The following is a 26,380-nucleotide window of genomic DNA, read 5'->3' on the forward strand; positions in this document are numbered from 1 at the left end:
TTAAAGAGGAGGCTTTTGTTGAGAAACCCCACTTGAAGGCAAAAGGTAAGTGTGGATAAGCCCAAACTCTGTCCAACTTGGGCTTGCATGTTAAGAAGGATCTATTATATTTCTGTTAGACCAGGAATGGGTTTCTCTTCATTTTTATTTTCATTTATCTTCAAAATGCAATTTGCATTTCCCCCTTTCATTGCATATTTTCTGTTGTGTGGTTTGCATGATCTGTGCTGGAGGTGGGCAAGGAGCTATACGAGGCACTGAAATCTCCCCATCTCCACTAAGCATCATCTGGATCCTGAGATTTCAGGTCTTGCCCATACCCTTTCAAGCATCTTTTCAGCCATAAAGGCTAGAAACTTGCTGTTTTTAAAAAGAAAGCTAAGATTCTCAGGCCGCTGGATTATGTGATCAAGCCAACATTCTGTTTTTTTGTGGAATTACAGCATACACACAACCCTGACATTAATGTATGAAGATTGCAATTTAACATTTGCTTGGTTAAAGGGAGTTCATAGCTTACTTCATATTTTTCTTTCTGCAGTATGATTATGCTATAAGAAAAGCGCTGGACTTTCTGGAATTTAAATTAAGTGAAGGCATATCAGATAATCATACGCTTGCCCTTGTGACTTACGCTTTATCGCTGGCAAAGAGTGCGGAAGCAAAGCGAGCTCTGGACCTGCTGAATGAGAGATCAGAACATCAAGGTAGTGTAAGACAACTGAATTTACAATTGCAGATGGTACAACCACTATGGTAGTACAGGGTTCTCATACTTTCTAGCCCCAGGATCCATATGACATAACTGAGGTCCACCAGTCATAAAATGGTGGTGCAGGGGCCAAACCAGTCATAAAATGGTGGCAGATGGAAGCAGAATTTGGCATGGGTTTTTCCCTCTCACTTTTTAATTTCCTTCAACACATTCTCTCCCTCTTTCCCATCAGAGGAGGGAGATCTCCCTTCCCTTCCCTTACCCTAAACGTGTCTATCTTCCAGCCATGGCACTTATTGTGGGGTGAGGCAGGCAAGTGAGGAGGCACTGGCCAGGCTGAGGCCCACCTGAAAGTGGCTTGGGGTCCACTGGTGTCTGAGAAACGCTGTGTTAGTATAAAGAAAGTGTCAATCAAACCTATAGAACCTGAGATACAGCATTATTTATAACCCTCCCCAACAAAACCCTAGTTATAAAGGTGGTCACTGTTTTTAATTTTGAGAATATTAGGAATGCTTCTGGAACTTAATTTGAGCTTTGTAGGCTTCTCCTTGAATAAACAAAAAGTGGATTACCGCCTTTCTTTTATTTGATAAGTCAAGAAGTTTTTATTAATTTGCCCATGCATGCATCATACTCATTTTCAAGTGGCACCTGCAACAAAATGTTGCCGTGTGGAGTGTTCCTGTTCAGGATTCTAGCTAGGCAGCCATGCTCTTTTCAAAATAATTGATTTTTGAAATGGTTGACTGTATGTGGACTTCAAACTATTATAGTTTCTTAGTTGTGAAAGGCTTATTATTATTATTTTGTTGCTGCTATGTGAAAAGTTTATCCCTCTTTTTCCAGAAGAACTCAGATTCTGGATATCACAAGCTTCTCAACTGTCTGATTCCTGGCAGCCTCAGTCTGTAGATATTGAGGTTGCAGGCTATGCTGTTTTGTCTCATGCTAAACAACAGAGATTATTAGAGGGGATCCCTATTATGAAGTGGTTAAGCCAGCAAAGAAACCACCTGGGAGGCTATTCTTCTACACAGGTTAGAGGTCATCTTTACAAAATTTACTGTTGTTGTCTTTTCATAATTAATATTAGTCTTTTTTGTGGCTCCAGCCATGGAGTTTCTCTTTTAAACCTTAGACAGGAAACTTTGAAAAGCACTGTTTTGAACTTGTGATAAATTAACTGCTTGGTAATTGGTTTCGAAATTGCAAGGAGTTCATTTGTTTTTGAGGATGAAAGGAAGAAATGCTTGATTCTTCAAGGGAGCCTGTCAGTACCTTCTACAAAATGCATGCCAAAGCCACAGCCTGATTGCTAACAGGCCCAGAGCATTGTCTGTGGACAAATGTTGCAGCAAAGTAGGGTTTGATGTGACCAACACATGAATGGAGAATCCCACCTAAAGTTCTGTGACGAAAGAAAGGTGGGATAGAAGTGAAGTGAAATGAATTCATTACTGATGGGTATTTGCTACTTGGAAAAACCATTTATCAAATCATTAAAAGCTAAGAAAACACTTAACAGATTGCTCTTTGATAATTAGAAGGCTTTCCAATTGGTCTCTCCCAGATCTCTTGGGAGTCTTCCATAAAAATGAGTGTGAGCAAGTGTGCAAGTGTGGCATAGCAGATAGAAATTTGGATTGAATTCAAAACTGAGATTAGGTCTGAGTGTACTCCATAATGATGTCTGACCAATTACTTTACCTAGGATCATAGAACTGTAGAGTTGGAAGAGACCATAAGGGTCATCTAGTCCAGTCCTCTTTTACTCAACTGGGGCTTGAACCTACAACCCTGAGATTAAGAGTCTCATGCTCTACCAACTGAACCATCAATATTAGCAACAAACTGGCACAGCCCATTCCATGTTCCATGATTGTTCAGTGTTAGCATTCCAATTCCTGCAATTATTTTTATGCAGCAGTTTCGTTTCTCATGCTGGCCGTTGCCCTCCCTGTCCCTTTTCCTTATTAGAACTTTAAACTTTTGTATAAAGGTGACTTGTCAAGCATTTGTCATGCAACCCTTATAGTTTTTAAAGATCAGGGCAAATACTGTCTGGTGCTCTGCCTAGCTTCTTTGGGCAGCAAGCAGAAGGAACAAGGAAGTCCACCACCCTGTTCAAGTATTCAGTCTGGGTGCCAATGCATATGTGAAGAAGGGAGAAGGAAGATTGCATCTGCCAGCCTCATCTCCCATTCCTTGTGTCCATGGGTCCTATGTACTTACATTCAGCTATGAATAGGCTAGAACAGAACTCTGGCTGGCTATAGCATTGGTCCAAACTACATGTTTGGAGCAGCGGTTCAGAGACTCCTGTGTGTCTCAGCTCAAAGAGCAAAACAATCCAACTGTTAAGGCAGGCTGGAACCTACTTACTTTAGAGGCATCCGTATTAAACAATTTGTTCTTGCTTCTCTATACAGGACACTATAGTGGCCCTGCAGGCTTTGAGTGCCTGTGCAATGCTTACTACTGGCATTGAAACAGAAATGGATGTAACAGTCAGTCCATCTAGCGAAAACGATCCAGTTGTGTTCAGAATTAATAATGAAAACCGCTTACTTCTCAAGACCAAAGAGGTACTGTAGTAAAGAAGCCCTTCTGTTTTCAGTGCAGTGCATTCAGTTCATTGTGCTTTTTTGAACATGCTAATACTCACCATTGTTTTTAGGTTGCAGCTACACAGCCAGTGGGAGTTGCAGTTTTTGCAAGCGGTCGTGGCTTGGGACTCTTCCAGGTATGTGATGTTGCTTTTGTGGAACTTTCTTTTCAGAAGGCTATTTGAACTAGAAACTACGTTCAGAGGTGGATTTAGGGGTGTGCGATTGGCTCACCCGCACTGGTCGCTGAGCTAACAGGGCGCCACAATGATAATTTAGAACAGAAGGCGGGTGGGGGGTGCCAGATTTTGGCATTCCACAGGATGCCACTGAAATTTGAAAGCCCTAAGTCCACCATGGCTACTTTTAAGTTGGATTACATTTTCATTTTCAAAAGTGGACTCAACATTATGTGAACTAGGCCACTTACTAGAGTCCCTGTGACTTAATTAACTTGGATTTTTCCAGTGTGTTTTATCTGCCCCTTGTACTGGACTCTCTTAAAGCGCTCTATCATTCAATTATAACAATCATATGATAACTAGTAAGGCTGTCCATAACATAAAGAATCTATGGCTTGGTTTTTAATTCCTGTGGGCAGATGACCTTCACCCAATGGAATTTTTCCATCCCTTCCCTCTTATGAGAGTATTTGTGTTTGGCTACATTTATGTTTGGTATCTGCCACCATTTGTAGATGCTGCCAGAAGAGATAATGTTGTTCGTAGTTTGAAGGTGGCAAGAGTGCAGAATATAGGTTAGCGTAGAAATCCAATACCTTTATCACATACTTTTGTCTTTAATTCCCATAGAAGGTATTAAACTGAGTGCATAAATTACATGAATCACTTTCCATGATGACTTGAATTCTGTGCAACAAACAAACTAATCTGCAGCAGATAAACAGTAATCAGCCATTCATCAGCTGTAATTCAACACTGGCGGAAGTCGAAGAGTAAAGTATATGTTATTCCTGTAAAATCTCAGTAAGAGACCAGAGCATTGTAAATTGGAATTATTCTGGTGTGTGCATTTTCATAAATGCTGTTTCTGATTACCATAAAGTTCAAATGTGTTTGAGAATAATTTCAGTTCCAGCAGTGGAGGCCAAGAATTCTGTCGGTATCACAGAAGGCAATTGCTTGCTCATCCATCATATTTGAAGGTAGTGGAGTTAGCAGGAATTGTTTCCAACAACAGTCAGACTGCTAAAAGTTAACAACAAATGCAAAATATCACAAGCTTCTTTTTAAATAATGAACCTATCGGACTAATTTTAAATCTAGAATTAATCAAACATAAGCATTCTGTTATGGGTTTAAATTTATTGCAACAATAAATTGACTTCAAGCACTAAGTACATAAGGGACGCGGGTGGCGCTGTGGGTTAAACCACAGAGCCTAGGGCTTGCCGATCAGAAGGTCGGTGGTTCGAATCCCCGCAACGGGATGAGCTCCCGTTGCTCGGTCTTTGCTCCTGCCAACCTGGCAGTTCGAAAGCACTAGCTGTTTGAAAGTGCAAGTAGATAAATAGGTACCGCTCTGGCGGGAAGGTAAACGATGTTTCCGTGCACTGCTCTGGTTCGCCAGAAGTGGCTTAGTCATGCTGGCCACACGACCTGGAAGCTGTACGCCGGCTCCCTCGGCCAATAAAGCAAGATGAGCGCCGCAACCCCAGAGTCGGCCACGACTGGACCTAATGGTCAGGGGTCCCTTTACCCTTTACTAAGTGCATATGTACTTGTTTCCTAACAGTAACATTGATCCTATGCACATTTCCCCTTAAGATTTTTCCACTTGAATGAATGGAGTTTACACATAATTAAGTGTGGATAGGATTGTCTTGTTACTTTTTAAGTGGCATTGGCTACCATCACAAGTGGTAGCCTTATGCTATTAGTGGGGCTTGACCCTTCCAGGCTTACATGGCTTATCCTTACCACTAGGTCATTAGAGACTCAGGAAATCTGGTACAGCTTGGCACTAACTTTTCTTTGACGAAGTAGGAGATTCCTGTAGCTGGGGGGCAGAGCAAGGCAGATGGCTGGAAAGCCATTATTTCCACGACTATAGCAAAAACAGATTTAAAGCACGGGTCTTCCGTGATACAGTTCCAAGACCCTGCACTTTCTCGTCTGTAGTTTGGCAGAGCAAAAGAAATAAAGACTTCTGGAATAATTTCATCCAATACAGTTTGGGTTTGCTGGAACCACCTCCTGTCTTTCCTTTTACTTGGCAGGAATCTTGCTGAACGAAAAAGAACTGTGATACCCTTCAAAGGGTTATTTCCCCCCGCCACTCCAGCCCACAAGCAAGATCTGCTTTTCATCTGCGATATGAAATCGCATGTGATTATTACCATCTTTCTTTCTTTTTGCTATATTAATTCCCTTATCCTGTGAGCCATTGCTGCAAAGCAGCAGCTCATATGTTCTGGCATACGCATCCCAACCCTGGTGTGGCAGAACAATTTGTCCCCTCCTGTTGAAGCTCAGGCCAAGGGCTACCACAGCTGCTCCCAATGGCACTTCTGTGCCGGTGCCCTTGCATGGCACAGCTATTCTGCACAAGGAGCTTGTGGAAAGTTGGGTGGGGCTTGGCAGAGGGCTTGACGATACTCCTCCAGAGGCATCCTGCAGATTGCTCCTCACTTCCAGAGCCCTTAAACGTGACACAGCCTAGTTTTCTTCTTTAAATAACAGCAAAATGAGTAATAGGAGGACATCTTTGTCCTACTCACCACATGCAGGAAACATTTCTATCCTGTTAAAAGGCTCTGGGTTGTAAAAACTCTTTTTTGTACTTAAGGCTGTGCAGCTGTGCAGCAGCTAACCAAAGGCGTCGTCTGATAGCAAATAAGAGTTTGATGAGGAAGCACGATAGTGGTCAGCCACATTTGGTAACTGGTGCAGGTCCTCTGTTGGCAGGTCTTCACAAGATGCTGCTCACCAACGAAATGCAGATTGCCAACCATGTGTAGCTGACTTGTTAAAGGGATCAATAATTTTTTTTCTGATGTTGTGCCTGTTTGGAACTGCAGAAACAGTGGGACTGGGTTGGGAGGTACCTGGGAGGCCCCATTACAAGTTTTTCCCCTCCATTCAGTTCTGTGGAGACCTTCTGGTGATTGATTATTGCCTCTCTCTTTGCAATTCTAATAACACAGGCCGGATTTTTAGGAGATCTGTCTATTCCTAAGTATCTTATATCCATCTGAGTATTATTTTTTTTTCCGTACCAGGTGTCCCAGCATCTTTATTGCCTTCTGGTCAGCCTGTTTGAAACTTTATTTATCTTGGATTTTTTTAAAAAAAAATCAAAATCAAAGGCATAGTTGTTATGCTCTTTGTGTCTACTGTTGATAAACTTACGCAGCAAGCTTTCCTGTTGGCTGGAAGAAAGCATCCTTAATTAAACTCTTCATTGTGAAATGGGCTGATCTAGCTGAAACCTCTGGCAATGTCATGCCTGACTTCCAGAAGCCCTTTCTTTTGTTTTGGATACTAACATCTGTTCCATGCATATACCTGCAGCAAAGTGTGGGATCCAAATTGGTTTTAATTAATGTGCCTTGTTGTTTTAGTCAAGATGGACATGCTTATTTGGGGTTGCATCCAACAAAGCTGTCCAGTTCACGCAAGAACATCTGTTTGTGCAGCAAAACTTCTCCCCCCTCTTCTCTCCTTTCCTCCATGTGCCCCCCAAATCGGTTCTGGGGATTCCCCCGACCTGCAGCTGACTTGTGCTTTCACAAGCAGAAGTTTTTGCATTAACAGAACAGCCTTGTTGGATGCAACTCCATGAAATTAGGGTTTTAACTCTGCTTAACCAAATAAAATATATTTTGGACTTCTTAACACACTGGACATTGACAGGGCTCCCTTGAGATAATACCCATCTGGTTTTATGAGGTTGTTTATGACCCATTTTTACAGGTGCTTGCATTTGTTGTTTTTTTATGCAAGTTAGGCCGCATGCACAGTTACCTGAGACTTAGCCCTATTAGTCTTACTTTTGAGTAGACACGTGCTGGATTGTGCTGTTAGTTTAACATTCCATTTCCTTCCTCAACACTCAATTTAACAGCCAAATAAAATACTTTGGAGAAGAAACTCCTGCTGAAGATAACCCTTTAGCATATACCTCCATCCAGACATCTGTTTGCTATGATCAGAGGCTTAAGAATAAACATAGGAAAGCAAAGGATTCCTGGACTGGTAGGAGATTTTTCCAAATACTTGACACATTTCAGATGGAATATTGCAGGGACTGCCACCAGATTTTTTTAAAAAAAAAGCTTAATAAGGCTGCCAGTGACTGGCGTTGAAGATTTCTCTGTTGCTGTCGGTAGTTGCTGGAGTGCAGTTTGTCCTGCTATTTCATTAGTGTGCTAGGAGCTGCTGTGCTTCCTGGAAGAAACAGGAGCCTCTTTGGGGTCAGAAGTTGGTAAGCTTAGTTACACTAAGTGTTACAAACACTGAATTCCAGCTATCCGTCAGTGTTCCTGGATAGTCCCTTTCAGTGTGCTGTTTTGCCACAGCAACTTCCTATTTATTTTTGCAATTTTTATTTTATTTTAGCTAAACCAGTGGTGTGGATCTAGAGATGATCCAGGAGTCTAGAATGTATTTTGCCCCACAGCCAGAATATGACTTTTGCCAAGCAAGACTGCTGGCCTTTCTACACAATTAAACAAAAGTGTCCCCAGCCATCCTGAACCAGCTACAGTTTGCAATGTCCCCCATCTGTATATAAAGATATGAGGAACTTTGCTTCAGACCACGCTGCTCGTTCTCCGCCTTCTTAAACCTAGTGGGTTGTGTGCGCTGGCACAGGGGATAGAGAACACCCAACCTTAAAGATTAAAAAATCCCCAAAAACCTAAAGTTTCCATAAAGGGGGAGAAGGGCCAATTTGGGTTTTGCCACTTAAATAAAAGTGTCAGGATGAGCACGCCAGTGTTCAGGTTAGGCAGCTGGAAACACTCAACAGTCCAGTCATTTCAAACAAATAAAAACCTTAACTAGGAAGATCACAAAATAGTACAGACATGAATTCAGTTATTGAGACGTGAGCATTATCTAGTAAATGCCCAGACACTCACACTTACATCCAGTTACAAAAAAACAATGCCTGCACAATCTGGGGAAACTATCACATTTTCCCAGATACAAAACATTGTATATTTAAGTGCTTGTAAAATACATTTGCCCTTGAACAGAAGTGCAATCTTAAGTTAAGATGGTTTGTTCCCAGAAAATGTGTAGCAAATGTTCGCATATTGTACAAAAGGTCCGCAAGACCTGAATTAGTTTTGCCGTCCTCACAAACCCCAGTGTTGGCAGCTGTGGGTACCAGCCTAGGTGTGTGAATTGTGAAGGGCTGGCTGTACACTGGATGCATCTCTGTATTCTATACCACTATACAGATGTGCCCTACAAAATGAGTCAGTAAATGCTCTTTGCGTGTGGTATGAAATCTTGCTTTGCACCGTATGCAGCAGAGAAGGAAGGAGTTTTTCCATTCCTGAGTGGATACTGTAGTCAGGTAAAGCATATTCAGTCACTCCTCTGTGAGCCTTTCTTTCTCTGTGCGCTTTTCTTTGTCCAGTACCAAGAAGGAATGGAAGATTAAACATGAAGCTTCTTTCAATTAAATGTGTTCTTAAGGGGTCATTCAGTATATTGTTTCAGATGTTCCTGTGCTGCTGGTAAATTCTTCCCCGTTTGCTTCTCTTGGCAAATACTAAAACAACAGCTTTTGGGTGTTGACAAATTGCTGATTTGCTTCCAGCTTGATTTGACCAAATTCACAACGTGCCTCCAATAAGGAGAAAGCATGTTCAACTTTTTTATTATTATTTTGGGATCCTGATGGGCTTCTTTTGAGGCCTTAGGAGTGGATGTTTTCATTCAGAAACAGTGATGTGTTTTACCTTCTTTACTTTTTTGGGGGGTGGGTCTTTTTATATTACAGCAGTTCTGTATTTAGTTTCCTAAATAAGCATATGCCTAGGGATTCATACAAATTACACCCCTATCTGTCCTTTATGGCAGCATAATGTTAATGGCAGCATACTCATGGGATTTCATAATTTGCTTGCATTAGCCTGGCAGTTTTGCTCCTCTTACATTCTGGATTGACTCAAATTATTCTATGGTGAATGTTGATGCTGAAACTATATCACAACTATAAAGTTTTCAGGATCTAGAATTTAGACTGCCCTATTCTTACCTCTCTTCAAGAGTTCTTTCATAGTCCTGCAGCTTGATCTCAGATGTTTGTATTATATCACTTATATACACACCAGTAATTTCACCAATGTTTGATGTTTCCACTCTTGTAGCTCAATATTATGTACAACGTGAAAAATTCACATACCAGTAGGCGGCGTAGATCTGCACAAAGTCAGGAAGCCTTTGACTTGGATGTTGTCGTAAAGGATGACAAAAAAGATATAAATCACTTAACGCTGAACATTTGCACCAAGTAAGTAAATATGTGAAACTACCACTCCTCCCCTTTTATTTACATAATTCTAATAATATTTGGACAGGGTAATTATTTTTTTTTTTTACACATACATGAATAGCTCAAGGGAGCAAAGATTGCATGTATATAAAGCAAAAATATCAGGAATAGCAGATTTGAACAGATGATCATTTTTAAAGAACAGTTCTGAGTAAACATGCTTTGTATCAGGTTTCAAGTCTTCACAATGCCAGTAAAATTTGTTTCCTTTTTAACATAGCAATTCATTAGCTTGCTTTCCTTCCATTGAGGCCTGTGCATTTAAATTAGCTGATTTTAAATGCTTGCTCATCCGTTTTGCTTTGGTTCCACAAGGGCATCCCCAGCAATCTCCTTACTTAGGTTGCTAGCCAGCTAGCCAAGTCATTTTTCAGGATACCCCATTCCACCCTCCACTCCCCCAAGTTTTCTGCTTTTCTTTTTCAACTGATCTTCAACATCCTGTGGTTCCTGATCCTATTCAGATTTCATCAAACTCTTTGTGGTTTTATTCTTTGCCCCCCCTTTAGTTTTTTTTTAAATAAAAAAAAATCATATTTATTGTACTTATTTAAACCTTGGGGTTCCTCCTAGCATTCTGATGCATTCCTCTTGGACTTTATTTTTCTACAATAGTTCTGTAGAAAACAATTATACCTTGATGGCAATGACCAGAGCTCTCTTCCTATTTGCAGTTACAACACAGACATAATTACATCCAGTTCCAATTCAGTTATTTGTTTTCAATAGCAGCTACTTTGGCCTGGCGACTCATCCCACAGATGGTTTTGTTTCCTTTTAATCTCACGAGCCAGCCTCAGCCAGCAGTTGTACTGAATTTCTTTCAAAGCCATATCTGTATTTAATCATCCCTGCTGCCAGGCCTGAGAGCATTGCTTTGAAAAGTGAGTCTTCCTCTCTTGCAAATTGTCCCCATATAAAAAGAAATACAGTTTTATTAAATTACTTTTAACTACTGTCAGGCATTCAAAATACAGATTGGAGACACACTCTTTTTCCAAGAGAACAGTGGTGGTTTACTGTCTCTGCCAAGCAAAATCCTTCTGCCACCTATTTGAAGAACTCCCCTCATGAAAAGGTACTTAAGTGTTACCTCATATAAATTAAAAAGCCACAAACATGTTTTCATAGCCTAGCTGAGAGTTAGCATTATTATGTGATTTGCAGGCATCTACTATATTGTGTGATTATCTGGACGAAGGTGCTTTCATGAGCACTTCTGGGAGGCAAAAAGAAAAAGGATGGTTATCCCAGAGGCTCCATTACATAAATTAGTTATATAGGTTGCAATCCTATATCTACATACCTGGAAATAAGCTCCATTGAACTCAGTCAAATGACTTATGACATGTAGTGAATTGTGTTGTTATTTAAATTCCATACATTATTTTAGGTGCTATAGACCATCAACTAGTTAAGTGTTCTGCAGATTTACCTATGCTTGAATAACAGGTTAATCAACTAGAAACTTAATACTACAAAATGTTGGAAAGCATCCAGACAATCAGCAAGCTCTTTATTTTTCCATCACATTTGTGGTGAATGAAGTGGAACTCAGGTGACAGAAGGGGTCCACCGGTCAGAAGACTCTGCAGCTACTGCTTGCTTAGACGAGCTAGATTAGTTTGGTTTTGCAGCAGTCAGTTTTCCAATAACTTTATTCTGCTTGATTCTAACTGCCAAGTGGACACAATCCATCAAAAGGTTGTGACTAGGCCCATTGAATGCAAAGGAATGGGACTTACTAACTTTGTCATGTTTTATTTTAGTGGGAGTTTGTTGTATTTTGCTGCACTGCTGTCAGTTCTTGCTGGAAAAAAACTGATTCCCTTCTTGTTCACTCCCAGGGTGTTCTTGTCTCCACATCATATCTTTTACTGGCCTATGTGCTTCTTAAAACCATCTTCTTGCCATTTCCACCTCTCCTCAGTTACATCCCCGCTTCTTAGGGTGATTCCAAGAAGCAGCAGACAGCAAAGGAAATAGTTATTTCCAAGTTGTGGCTGGGGAGCTATCTGGATCAAATTAATTAACTGACAAATGCATGTCCTTAATAATATTTTCCAAATTGAGAAAGATGAATTTTACATACAAGTGCTTAGCAATTTTCTTTGTAAATTATTGCCATGCTGTGTTTCCTAATCGGCACCCCTGGATTTTAATTAAGGGTTAGGATAATTAGAACAACCAAAAGTGAAATGCATTTTTAAAACTTTCCAGTTAGATTACATTAGGGATTTAATGCCCAATTCTTGGTCATAATTTTGTTGGTTCACCTACCAGATAATTGGGGACTAGTTCACACACTTGTATGAACTGAATTCCTCTATTTAGATGGTGGAGATGTGCAAAAATTTGCTATACACTGTTGCTACATTTATTTTGTGAGTGTGTATTCATCCATTCATTCTATGTAATGGTCACTATTCAAACACAAAATAATGTCCCAAAGCCACTTAGAGCATAAAAGAAATTAAAACCCCATATAAAATAACAATAAAACACAATACCTATACATATCCATCTAAGAACGTTTATAAAAGAACAAATCCTACCCACCTCCTTAAAAGAAGAAGGCAGGCTAAAAGTCGAACTCACTGCCCTCCCAATTAAGAGTCACAGGCATGGATAAACAGGAGTGTTTTAGCTTGGTGCCTAAAAGCCAACAATGATGGTACCAGGGAGACTTTCCTGGGGAAAGCATTCCATAAGTAGGGAGCCACCACTGAGAAGGCTTGTCGCCACCTTCTGCATCTTCCTTTGAGGAAGGACACAGAAGGGCCTCTTCTGACAAGCAGTGTCTGAGTAGGTTGGGGAGAGGTGGTGCTTGAGGTATTGGTGTCCTGAAGTCAAAATAAGCACTTTGACTCAAGCCTGAAAACTAATTGATAGCTAATGCGGTCTTGACTATGCTACCACTCAGTGGATTTGTAACTGGCTGACTGACCGAACCCAAAGGGTGCTCATCAATGGTTCCTCTTCATCCTGGAGAAGAGTGACTAGTGGGGTGCCACAGGGTTCTGTCTTGGGCCCGGTCTTATTCAACATCTTTATCAACGACTTGGATGATGGACTCAAGGGCATCCTGATCAAATTTGCAGATGACACCAAACTGGGAGGGGTGGCTAACACCCCAGAGGACAGGATCACACTTCAAAACGACCTTGACAGATTAGAGAACTGGGCCAAAACAAACAAGATGAACTTTAACAGGGAGAAATGTAAAGTATTGCACTTGGGCAAAAAAAAATGAGAGGCACAAATACAAGATGGGGGACACCTGGCTTGAGAGCAGTACATGTGAAAAGGATCTAGGAGTCTTGGTTGACCACAAACTTGACATGAGCCAACAGTGTGACGCGGCAGCTAAAAAAGCCAATGCAATCCTGGGCTGCATCAATAGGAGTATAGCATCTAGATCAAGGGAAGAAATCGTGCCACTGTATTCTGCTCTGGTCAGACCTCACCTGGAGTACTGTGTCCAGTTCTGGGCACCACAGTTCAAGAAGGACACTGACAAACTGGAACGTGTCCAGAGGAGGGCAACCAAAATGGTCAAAGGCCTGAAAACGATGCCTTATGAGGAACGGCTAAGGGAGCTGGGCATGTTTAGCCTGGAGAAGAGGAGGTTAAGGGGTGATATGATAGCCATGTTCAAATATATAAAAGGATGTCATATAGAGGAGGGAGAAAGGTTGTTTTCTGCTGCTCCAGAGAAGCGGACACGGAGCAATGGATCCAAACTACAAGAAAGAAGATTCCACCTAAACATTAGGAAGAACTTCCTGACAGTAAGAGCTGTTCAACAGTGGAATTTGCTGCCAAGGAGTGTGGTGGAGTCTCCTACTTTGGAGGTCTTTAAGCAGAGGCTTGACAACCATATGTCAGGAGTGCTCTGATGGTGTTTCCTGCTTGGCAGGGGGTTGGACTCTTGTGGTCTATTCCAACTCTATGATTCTATGATTCTAATGCAATTGTGCCAGAATTGGTTTCATAGGCTCAGATCAGCAATCTTGCTGCTGAATTTTGCTTTAGCTGCAGTTTAAAGGCAGCCTCATATATAACACATTGTGATAATTTGATCCAGAGCTTTGTCAACAGAGGTTAGGCTATCCCGGTGCCCCAAGGCCACTTGTTCCCCAAGCCACAGTAATGGTTCCAGAAATATCCCCACGTTGCTTCTTCAGAGAGAGTATAACCCCATTCAGAATAATGTGTATGTACATGTCATCAGAAGACAGGAGTGCCTGGCGTGCTCTGGTCCATGGGGTCACGAAGAGTCGGACACGACTAAACGACTAAACAAACAACACATGTCATCAACATAATCCTTCCCTTTAAAAGGGTGGAAAGACATTCAAATCACATGCAGGTTCTGTCCCATTGTAGCTAGATTATACTTGTAGACATTGTTGGGGTGGATGAAAAGTCACATTCCTCCATGGGTTCATACACCATCCATGCAAATGGAGCTGCCTATTCAGTTAAGCATATGAAGTGACCCATACTTTTACATGGAGTATTTACAATAGAATGTTTGAGTAAGTTTATATCTATGTAAACTATTCTGTTCCCTTTTTTGTTTGTTAGGTATTTGGGTGTTGGCTCATCTTCAAGGAGTGGCATGGCCCTCATAGAGGTTGGATTACTGAGCGGCTTCTCTCTGTCACCCAGTTTCGTGTCATTAGATGATCCAGTTAAGAAAGTGGAGAAGGCGGAAGGCAAAGTCCATTTATATCTGGACTCCGTAAGTCAAAATACTGGATGAGGGTTTAATTAATAAAAAAATTTTTTACTACCCCCTGCCCTTTAAATTCAGATATCACATTTTTACGAAGTTTAAACAAAAAATAAATAAATTTAACTTTCTGGAACTAAAAAACAGGGCAATATTCTCATAGGGCATGCACTACTTTCTCCACAGTAGGGTTTTGCTTAAAGCTGTATACTTGGAATACTATTTTGTTTTAAAGACATGTTTGTTGTATATGACCTTTTAGTGTTCAGTGAAACAACAGTATTAAGCACATGAAATATGGATTCATACGGTGTTCCTAGTGTGCACTCTTTACACAAGGTGTGGAAGGAGCAGCAGTTAATGGGGTTGTGTGTCTCTGCCCCCGAATATGGAACATTTTTTTCCTGGACTAGCACTAATGTTTGTATATGAGTTCATATACGAGTTTGCTCCAGCAGTCTAATCTGCCCACTCCTACTGGCGGATGAAAGATCCACACTGCCAGGATGTGTTCAGCTATATGTGTTGGTTAATGCAAAGTGTTCTGTGTACAAAGAGGAATGCATTGCACATTGGGGCAAAAGAACCCATACTTTCACATTTACGTTTATGTGGTTTGATCTGGAGGTGACTGGTCAGGAAAGAGATGTAGGCATCATGGTGGATAGTTTGATAAAAATGTTGACCTAGTGTGTAGCTGCTTTGAAAAAAAGTGAATTTCATGTTAGACGGATCATTAGGAAAGGGGCTGAAAATAAAACTATATATTTTTACTCTTGGAATTCTGAGTTCAGTTCTGGTTGCTACATCTTAAAAAGAGTATTGTAGGGTTGGGGGGGTCATAAAAGTGTAACCAAAATGATAATGAAGCGGGAACAATTCTGCTATGAGGAAAGGCTTTTGAGTTCAGATATGTAAGATGGGACATGATAGTTGTATATACAATTATGTGTGTTTTGGATAAAGCGAATAGAGAGAAATCCCTCCCCCACTTCTCATAATACTGGGCTCTTCCAATGAAGCTGAATGTTGGAAGGTTTAGGACAGGCAAGCAGGAAGTGCTTCTATGCAAACCACACCTGTAGCCACTGAGAGAACAGGATGCTGCACTAAAGGAGTCTTCATTCTGATCCAGCAGAACCAGTTAATGTTGGTATATTTTAGTAACAAGAAGTTAGGACATTAATTCATCTGGTCAGCTACATGCCTTCACCCTAGGAGTATATTAAAAGTCTTTGAAAGTTTTCTTTCTTTTTACTTTTTAGTTAAATGAAACACAGGTTTGTGTAGACATTCCAGCTGTGAGAGACTTCAAAGTGGCAAATACCCAGGATGCCTCTGTGACTGTGGTGGATTATTATGAACCCAGTAAGTGCCAATTGTTTTTGACATATCTCATATTCAGTGCTGAAATAAGCAGTTGTAGTTAGTTAAAGTGAAGAATTGACTCCTTTAAGCTTGAAAAGAACCATATTAAATGGAAAATACCCTAGTATCAAATACCACAGGGGGGAAAAAATGAACAAGCAAATTCTTCCAGAATGTAGTTTGGTGAATTTCTTACAGGATAAACACCATGAGGTGAGGTGTGCAGGAACAATTGCTCTTGGATCCTTAGTTAAATTATCTTTTAGGAATTTAAGGGAAGAAAGTTTCCCGTCCCCTCCTCCCCCAGCACCTGCTGAAAATCTTATTGGGAGGGCCCTCCAAAACAGTGGGGCATGGGGAGCTGCTGAGAAAAGGATGATAAACTTCATTTCCATGAACCTCCTTAAGTTAACTTACATTTGGATCAAGGCCTAATTTTGAGCAATTGCCCCAGGACTGCTGTTGTTTGGAAAGTCCTAACCCCACAGAGAAACACTTTGGGCATTTGGAGGGACACACATAGTTGGGATGGGATAGGAAACCCTCCTTCTGTGAACTTCTTTAAGTTAACGTATCTTAAGATGCACGCCAGTGTTTTGCTTCTGCTTAGTTCTGTAGCCTGAATTAGTGGCATAGCAAAATATTTCGAACTTCATTGCAGAACACACATCATTTAGGGCCCCTTGGCTTTCTCAAGACAAAGTCAAATGGATTCACTTCACATTGTGGATTTTAGTGGTCTGATTTCCATGAAAGCTGTGTAGCTTTTCAGACATTCTCTTCAGCTTTATGCAAATATATCTCACTAAAATGTCTTAAGTATGATTTGTAGTGAATGGTACTCCTCCAATCTCGCACAACAGGGAGAAGAGCAGTGAGAAGCTACAACTCCGAAGTGATGCAGAGTTTGTCACCATGCACCTTCTGTGAAAAGGATGAATGTGATCTTTGTTCAGCGGATGGCTCTTCATTAATTTACCTCTCTTGTGAACTGTTAATAGTACATGTAAGCCTGTTGTATAGTTGGTTGCTCTAATGTGGGCATCTTACCCATGTTGCACTTCTAAGAGTATTATTGATCTCGCCATCCTACACAAGGGAAATCAGGATGGGGAAGTTCCTCACTTCCACTCATTGGAGGCAGAGACCTGATAGGAAAAGGGGATGAGTTCTAATTTGGAGAACTGAGATTGGGCCCTGTGACAGCTATCAGTTTATTTTATTTTATTTTTAAAAACACACTGATAGGTCTAGAACTCTTTCAGGAACTTGCCATCTCCAAATGATTATCAGGAAGAGCCAGACTTCTCCCCAGAGAGTCTGTCTGAAATGATTATTCCAGGTCAGAGCCAAATGTTCTCCTGCACCCATTAAAGTTCAGGGATTAACTGCACATTCCTATCAATGTAAACTTAGAAATAATTCCCATTGAGTTCAATGGGGGTTACTTCTAGGTAAGTTTGTATAGTATTGCAGTCCAGACTTCTGTATCCAGAGACAGAAGGATCAAATATAAGTGCTAAATTTCTGGATGTGGTTCAGTAACATTAAGAACTTAAAACATGTAAACGTTAATGTTCATTTTCTAAATAAATATTTAAATGAGATCAGATTTATTTGGAGGAAAAAAATTAGGAGTATATAGTTCTTTGTACATTAAAAATAAGATGTGTTTTTTTTTAAAAAAAGTTTTAGAAAATATATCATTATCTAAAGCCTTACATTCCTTTTAGTTCAGCTTTTGCCAACCTGGTGCCCTCCAGATGTTATGGATTACAATTCCCATCAGATCCAGACGACACAGGCATGCTGGCTAGGACTAGTAGGAGTTGTGGTCCAAAACATCTGGAAAGCACTGGATTGACAAAAACCAGTTTAGATTATGACACATTTTATTCTAGCATTTAATTTGCAAGTATTGCTGACTTTAATGGCACAGGGTCAAGTCCTAGCTACAGATGCAAGAGCCCTAGTCTCTTTAGCACCTTTTAAACAGTTGCGTAGAAGGGAGAATTTCCAGCAGATGGGGGCACAACAAGCCAGGCTTGCCGAAATCCCCTCTTCTACACAATACTGAATAATGGCACAAACAAAGCAAACTGAGGTGGTTTCTAAACAGCTACACTCACGCAGTCACAAAATGAAAAATGCTAAATTTTATTCAAGACAACTTGTACCAGAAAAAGGTATCTGGTTATTGCTATTATTATTATTATTAAATGCAAGTGTGTGAAAAGCAGGCATCTTAAAGTTGAAGGCATCTGTTTTTCTCATGCACCTCGGACTGAAATGTGAGGTTGAGTTTACAGTAGAAAATAAATTACTTGCCCTATTTCTTGCTGGGCAGTAAAACAGGAGCTGAATTGGCTGCCTCCCAACTTAAGACAGCATGAAGCATCAGCTTACCCACACAGTGCCATGGGGAAGAGGCATTAGGAACTGTTGAACTGCATGGCGGGCTCTTCTGGCCCATAGGAATTTGAATACCTCAGTGGTAGGAATGCTACCATAGTTTTTAAAGCAACAGTAACAGAACCTCCCTGCAGTGGCTGGTCAGAGAAAAACGCCTTGCAAAGCAAGAGAAGATCCTCAGAAAGGAAGGAAACATGGTATAGGCTAAGATGGAGCCTAGAGTAGGCCTTTTTTCACTCAAGGTCAGGGTGGACAAGAAAAGCCAGATGAGAGGTTAAAAGTAGCAGTGTTCTTCATAATCTGGCTCTTATCTAAACTGCAATCATTGCAATTTGCAAAAAGGTATAGGACAAACTACAACTAGTACATAGTCCTAGATGAATATCACCAATATTCACAATTTTGCAAAAATTCAAATTTTTGCCCAGTTTCCAGAGTGAAATTGAGTTTGAAATTTGAATTTACATTTACATTTTGAATGTTAAATCTTACCTCAACACTTAAGTGCTCTAGTCTTGTTGGCATATACTGGTTGTTTTGACTTTGGCAGCCATCAACTATGATATCTGATAAGTTGTAAACTATATAATACTCAATACCATTTCATGTCATTTATAAAATGTCAAATATATTGTACATCAACTATCAAAAATTCTTAGATAGCATTTGCCAACAAAATAACTAGCATTCAAATTATATTTTGTGACAAATCCTATGCATATTTACATGGAAGCAAGTGTCATTGAGTTCATTGGGGCATGTTTCCAAGTAAATGCATAGGGTTGCAGCCTTAAAAACCTTTTTATTTGAGTGAGACAGGTAAGCGCATGTTTAATGAAGTGTTTAAGTCTTTGTTCATTTGAAAGGGAGAGCTTTAAACAGATGCTTAACTTTGGCTGATTGCTAATTGTTAATGCTGCCGTTTCTCTTTCATTTAGATAATTAATTCTTATTCCCTACGCATGTATGTTTTGTCCAAACTTTGCAATGTCTTGATTATATATTTTTCTACTATGCAATGATGTATACATTTTAAGATTCTTAGTTTGTGGTATCGCTGCAGTTTTCTTTGCTGGGATTTCTAAAATATTTTACTGACTTTTCAAGTGAAAATGCAAAACAACCATATGGTGTTAAATTTCTGGCTGGACCATCTTATATAGCCTACCTGTACTTTCCACTGAATCTAGAAGTCATTGCAATTACTTCATTAAATGGCGACATTTTTCTGTTTTGGATTAGATGGTTCTCGATTTACTAATGGACAGTAGCGGGTGAGGTTTCAATAATCCAGCAGAAGCAATGTTTGTATTGAAGCAAGGTCACAAATTTGGGGACAATTTGTCCATCTGGCAAAGGCAATGTATGCATGGGAACAAGCTTCTGTGTTTCATCTTTTGCTACTGTGAGCCCAGCATTCAGAACTGTGTGTGCGGATTTTGGATTCAGAATTTGGTTCTGCCAAATAGCCAGACAGTACTATCACTGTGTTGAAAAGAAAAATTATATAAAGTTTTCAAATACAAAGCTACTATATTTGTTGATTACGGGAAAATCTTTGTCTGTAGTAAAAATCACGGAATAGCACATTGTACATGGAAGCTAGATTTTAAGTACCTGAACTGAGAATCACTCTCCTTGGTCGCAGAAGCTTTAGCAAACTGCCCATAGCTTTAGGTCACTCTTAAGGTTATAAGCCCACTTTGTCATAAAAGCCTGATGCAAACATTCATGGAAAACTATTGTTTCAAGCAAACCACTTAAGAAAAAAGTTATGCTCTTGAGGAACAGTCCAGCATCACCTTTCCAATGCAATTTTCAAGACAGTTTATAACACAGATTAAAATAGGAAATACTCAGAATAAAATTGCACGATAAAATACTGGCAAGAGATCATAAGACAGTAGATGGAAACCAAGAAGTTTAAAATGACAACAGTTTGGCAGGCCAGTTCTTGCAAAATGGCAAACATTTTTGTGAGGTGGCGCAAGGCCATTGTGCAGGTCTCCTTCAGAACTGAGTTCCACAGCCCTCAGTGTGGCTACAGGACAACTCCCTTCTGCATCCCAGCTAAGCACTCTTCAGATGGAAAGAAAGCAGCGTCTCTCCAGTAGATCTTAATGAGTGAGAAGGTTCACATGGGAGAAGACAATCCTTTAGATATCCCGATCCTAGGTGGATTAGGGTTTTAAATCCTATCTGCTGCTTCACCTGCTACTCATATTACCGGTAGTTGCTCAAAACTGAGTAGGTAATGAGAGATATATGCAAGTGAATTCTTTGAACTGAACAAGAGACTACAGGCCCAATTTGCATCTAAGCACAGAATATAATGAGCATCCATCTGGGCTATTGCAGAAAAGCTGTATCGTGTGGATGTATAAAATAATATGTTTAAAATAATATGGATGCATATTATTGATGGTGGGGATGCACACCATTGCTGTATATTTTGGTTATCATTGATTTGTTTCAAGTGAAAATTGTGGATAGTTTACATCAAATTAAAATAGCCCATTAATATTTTGCTAAGTTTTTAAAAATTTTAAAAAACCTGTGCGTGTACAAACACACACTCACACTCACACACACACTCTATACTGAAGAAGAGTGAGTATTTCTATTGAGAGCAATGGCTACACTGCACTATAGCAGTAGGACTCAGCTTTTTTGGAATATTAGCCAAAGTTGAATGGATGCACTTCTATGAGAGGAAGTGCTTCTCTGAAACGAGCACTACCCATTGTTTTCATAAAACACACATTCAGAAAGCTTCTGCATGGGCAAAATTCTGCATCCACATGAGATCTGCTCAATTTTGGCCCCTGTGTTTTATTCTTTTTCATGTCCTGAGTAGGCTATGCTATCTTCCAAGTCACTTCTAAATTGTCACATCTACAAACTTGGAAGCATTAACTGTCATGGTTTTCACCAAGGGATTCAGAGAACTAGCTTGGTGAGATGCTATGTTTTCTGTTAGACACCCTTCTCCAAAGAACTATGCACCCCAGGGTCTCCCAAGAATAGGTTATGACTGTTTACCCAGTTTTATGTATGTAGGTTTAGTGTGCCCTCAACTAAACCTCTATCCGGCTTTGCAGACACCATGATTGCTGGATTTTATATCTGCTGACAGAATTCAGATTTAAGAATAAAACACCAGAGCATTGATTCATGTCAGCTATTGTGCTCACTGAACATTTTGAAAATGCAAACAAATTTTTTATGGGCAAATGTGTGCGTAGGCTGGGGTTTACTCACAACAGCTCCACTCTACAAAAAGCAAAATGCAATGCGATAATGGTGTTGGAGGCAGGCATTTTGGACTGCCAATTATTTTATTCTCTTTTTGGAAACACTGGATTTGACAGATGCACATCTAAGATGTGTGCTTTAAGAGGCAGTTAGAAATGCCATGTACGACTGGTTGGGTGTGAGTTTAGTTCATTGCCAAGACACGTGTGCTCCTGTGATTTATTTTTTTTAAACTCATATTTCAGTCAGCAGTAAAGTAAATAATGGGGCTGATGGAATAATGGGCTGGATGACATTTAGCAAGGGATCCCAAATGAAGTCTGTTGAGTATATTTCAAAGAAATTATAGCCAATGACTTGTGCAAAAGTGGTGTGCTTCAAAGAAGGCCAGTTATGAGCTAATAGCTTTATTGATTTATAAAAAAAGAGGAGTCCTGATTTACGAATCAGTTTAACTCCTCTATCAAAGAACTAATTAAACCAAGTCATGAACCATTTTATTTTGTACACGTTGCCTAACTCAAATGTTTCAGTGTGAGTACAAGGAACAAATCACGCTAACCCAGTCTCCTCATTTGATTAAATGAGTGTTTGGGAAAAGTACCCTGGAAAGTTTAATGAAATCCCCACTGAAATTAATTGGAACAGTAGAAGAACATTGTTCACCAGAACGCAAATCAGGCTGTCTTCAAGAAACATTGCCAAGGCCCTTTCAGGTTCTCTTTATCTTAGCTAGGTTACTCAATAATAAAAGAAAAGTGGCAGTGTGGGTTTTGGAATGCCCTCTCTAAAGACGTGGGTGGGTTAAATCACAGAGCTTAGGACTTGCCGATCAGAAGGTTGGCGGTTCGAATCCCTGCGATGGGGTGAGCTCCTGTTGCTCGGTCACTGCTCCTGCCAACCTAGCAGTTCGGAAGCATGTCAAAGTGCAAGTAGATAAATAGGTACCACTTCAGCGGGAAGGTAAACGGCGTTTCCGTGCGCTGCTCTGATTCTCCAGAAGCAGCTTAGTCATGCTGGCCACATGACCCGGAAGCTGTACGCCGGCTCCCTCGGCCAATAAAGCGAGATGAGCGCCTAAACCCCAGAGTTGTCTGTGACTGGACCTAATGGTCAGGGGTCCCTTTACCTTTACCTCTAAAGACACTTGCCTGGCACGTACTCTTCTTTACTCAGAAATTTCAACTTGAGATTCTAAGTTGTTTTAAGGGTTGTATCTATTTTTTATTATTGTATTTGTACTGTGATGAAAAGGTCACACCATCCTGAAATCCTACTGTCACCATTAATATAGTAATATATTATCTTTCTTCCTGCAGTAGCCCAGGGCACCGCACAACTTAATGAAAATGTGACGTTTTCCACAAATGGGAATTCACAGCACTGTATCAACAGATGTTTTTTGGGGTGGTAGATCTTAGAAGTTCCCAACAGTGACTCTTGGGAAAGTCATAGAGCAGGAGAAACCTGTACAGTGCTATCTTTGGACTGGCAATCACATAACCTTGGTTAAAGTCACAAACTAGTGCAATATGTCTCTTAAAAATAAAAACACCTTTGTTTGCTAGCTGCAATCTTCACCTGTTGCTTGTATGCCGTATGTCATGTCAATGGTATTGCTGAAACCCCCTCAAGATTAGTATGGAAAAGCTTTTCCCAACCTGAGGTTCTCCAGCACATGCCAGCTGGGGCTGATGGGAGCTTTGGTCCAACACAGCTGGAGGGCACCTCGTCCCCTTAATCCTGCTTGCACAGACATAGCTTGGCAAAGTTCTCTTCCATCGCCTCTATTGCAACTCAATAAGTCCTCGGGGGATTCTGTGATCCCGTATTAACATCAAATAATGTGAAGACCTAGCTGACAAGCAAGCTGATCAGCAGCCCCAGCCCAGCCAGATGTGGGATATATTGGTTAAGGGCTCGGCACGTGCGGATTTCAAGAAGGGTAATCTTCTATCTGTGTGGGCTGCAGAAGTATTGACCACAAATATTTTTCCTAGTACCAGATATGTTTTTCCTGGCACCAAATGTGTAATACAGTGTGACAGAACATACAACAGAATTCATGGAGGTAAATGGTTATATAGCATGAAATTAGCTCTTCCTGTGGTTGTCTCTCCATGAGCAAATAAATGCTATATCAGTATTACATTGTGTAAATATTATATGGAAGCCAAGAGTTGAAAGGGGTCAGAAGGTAGGGGAAGATCAGCTGGGGAAGAGGGTTAGTGTTAGGGGGAAAGCAGCAGACAGAAAGGTTAATCATCCCCTTGACCCCACCACTTCCCCCCCACTTCAAATTGCCTTCTGCTTATAATGCTTTGCAGAGCAAGCCTCTAAGGCTTTCTTCCATGCACTTGCATATTGGTTCTAAGTATACCAGATGATACCAGAAAGAGACGATTCAAGTGGTCGGCTGCTTAAGCCCAGCACATACTTTTAGTAGTAGAATGAGCTATGCATAAATGCTTAAGTAAATAATCCCCAAATTTTCAATTAAGTGCAGGTGTGAAGTTTGTTCCTTCTTTGGACCTAATAAGTGTTATGCAGCTGTACAAGGAGTAAATATTCTGCAGTTGCAGAAATCCAGAATCTAATAGTTTTAAGATTGTTTCTCATTTCCTCTTAAGTTCACGCAACATAGTGGGATAAGCCCTGTCAAACTGAGTTACTAAAGCTTGTGTAAGATGATCCAGAAGTTAGAAATAATTCTAATTAAATGCACTAAATAAATTTATCCCAGATGTTTCTAAGACAGCCATTGTAGAGATGCTACATAACTTCATGGCAGGAGAAAGTGCATATAAAGTTTCAGACCTCCTTTATTCCAAAGTTCAAGACGTGTATCTGGGCAGTTATTTATTTCGTTTACCAACCAGTATAAATAATAAAGTAAACAAATAGCCTAGATATGCTTCTGTCACCAATGGTATGGTGTGATTTACAGCTGATTAGAAGTACAATCAACTGTTCCATGAGGATGAAACTTAAAATGATATAGATCTTTAGGAAGTAAAAAATATTCTCCCTTTGTATATCACTTCAAAGTAGGTATCTAAGCAGTTTATGGAAAACAATAACATATAGCAATTCAATTACAAAGTAAGAGCACAAATACATAACTGAGTAAACACCGTGTGTGAAGAAAATACAGCCAAATCTTTGTCAAGGAAGACCTGGGCAAAAAGGAAAGCTTCCAGTAAACACTGTAAGCTGTACAAATGATGCACAAAGTTCCTAATTGTGGGGAAACTAAAGACATCACTGGTGAGTAAAATATGTACTTATAAAATAAAAACATTGCAATAAATAAGGAGCCACATGTGTTTAAGTGGCACTACACCGATTGAAGGAGCAATTCATGCAATTCAGGACACACAGAGCAAAATATAAGCAGGGTGCTAACTCTGCATTTGTCCTTCCAACTACCTCAAGTTGAGGGACAGGTCCCCATCCATTTGGTATCTTCACAGAGCACCTTCCTTTGTTCCCTTAATGACCCATTATCTCAACAAGAAGCTAGCCGGGCTATTCCAAGAATTAGAAGAGCCACTAGGCTTTCAGCTTAACCTCCACAACTCATAATCCTATTTTAGTCTGTTATGATAGGTCTGGGTTGCGTATCACTTTAAACCATAGTTAAAATAAATCATGGTTAAATGTGAATGAGCATCTTGGTGATACATGGAGCTGAAATCACAGGTGCTGCATTCCTACCTTACTCCTGCCACAGAGGCAGGGTGCAAATAATCAAATTAGTAGGAGGCGTATGGTATGGTTTAGTGTTATGACAGATGTCAGCTCATGGTTTGTCTTCTTCAAACACACCATTGCAGGACATTTGTGAAGATAATATGCACATAGAAACTGATACAATGGCAGTCATATTGGCACATGGGCCACTAAGTGGTGTGGAGGAGTGTAGAGCAGGTAGCTTAGAAATAAGATGTAAGGGGAACAACCCCCAAAATCTGGCTCGTACCCAGCTGGTTTCATACTTTAGTGTTCAAAGGAGGCCCTTGTGACTTGCCAGATGTGAGAGGGACCATCAGTCACCATGCAAGAAAATAGGCATTTATCTCTTAGAAGAATGCTTTTAAAAATTCTGATCCAAGTGGGAAGGAAATAGTATTATGTACACATGTGGAATTAATGTTCTGAAGTTTTCACATACAGCAAAAGTGGCCAGCTTTGTAGGATGTCAATTAAATTCATAGGTTTGATTGTACAATGTGTTCTTAGCTACAGTATCGGAATGTGCATTAAAAAAAAAAGAAATACCACATTACTTTCATTTATAATGGAGTTCTTCAACACAGGTATGTGTCCGACATCATTAAAACATATTGTTGCTTGACCAAGTCACCAGTGCATCAGTGATGCCAGTTTTTGGCTACGCTATTTCAGGTTGTGATTATACAAGGGGTTTTCAGTTGTGTGTGAAAACAAACAGTGGATGCAGACGTGCCTCAAAGTCTCCCTCTGTCTCAAACATGGTTCTGAGCTTTGCCCTTGTTGGATTTTGCAACCAAGAAGATTCAGTTAAATCTATTTTTTAAAACATGTTGAGTTCAATGGGATAGGTAAGCATATGCTCAGCTTTCACCTTTTGAAATGAATGGGGCTTAAACGTGTTTAAATTGGCTGCCCTAAAGCAGTGATAGTCTTCTGTATGAGGGATGGGGAATGCATGACCTCCACCCAAAATGTACTCAAACATCACCTCCCATCATCTCTGATCATTGGCTGTGC

The 26,380-nt window shown here is 40.3% G+C and overlaps 1 protein-coding gene across 3 annotated transcripts in view; it reads left to right on the forward strand.

Moving 5' to 3' along the window:
• CD109 (CD109 molecule) overlaps positions 1–19,900 on the forward strand; it is a 64,933-nt gene extending 45,033 nt beyond the window's left edge. For 2 of the 3 annotated variants that reach the window (XM_083497339.1, XM_083497337.1), the window contains exons 26-33: positions 542–707; positions 1,565–1,755; positions 3,148–3,303; positions 3,396–3,461; positions 9,671–9,813; positions 14,446–14,602; positions 15,859–15,961; positions 16,825–19,900. In XM_083497339.1, coding sequence (XP_083353465.1) covers positions 542–707; positions 1,565–1,755; positions 3,148–3,303; positions 3,396–3,461; positions 9,671–9,813; positions 14,446–14,602; positions 15,859–15,961; positions 16,825–16,997 — 1,155 coding nt within the window. In that variant the 3' untranslated portion in view covers positions 16,998–19,900. The remainder of the gene's footprint in view (positions 1–541; positions 708–1,564; positions 1,756–3,147; positions 3,304–3,395; positions 3,462–9,670; positions 9,814–14,445; positions 14,603–15,858; positions 15,962–16,824) is intronic. The other variant, XM_083497338.1, reaches the window with a different exon arrangement.
• Positions 19,901–26,380: the final 6,480 nt, after the last annotated feature.

The sequence above is a fragment of the Podarcis liolepis genome, assembly GCF_965112155.1.
Source record: "Podarcis liolepis genome assembly, chromosome: 3".
Taxonomy (NCBI): Eukaryota; Metazoa; Chordata; class Lepidosauria; order Squamata; family Lacertidae; genus Podarcis; species Podarcis liolepis.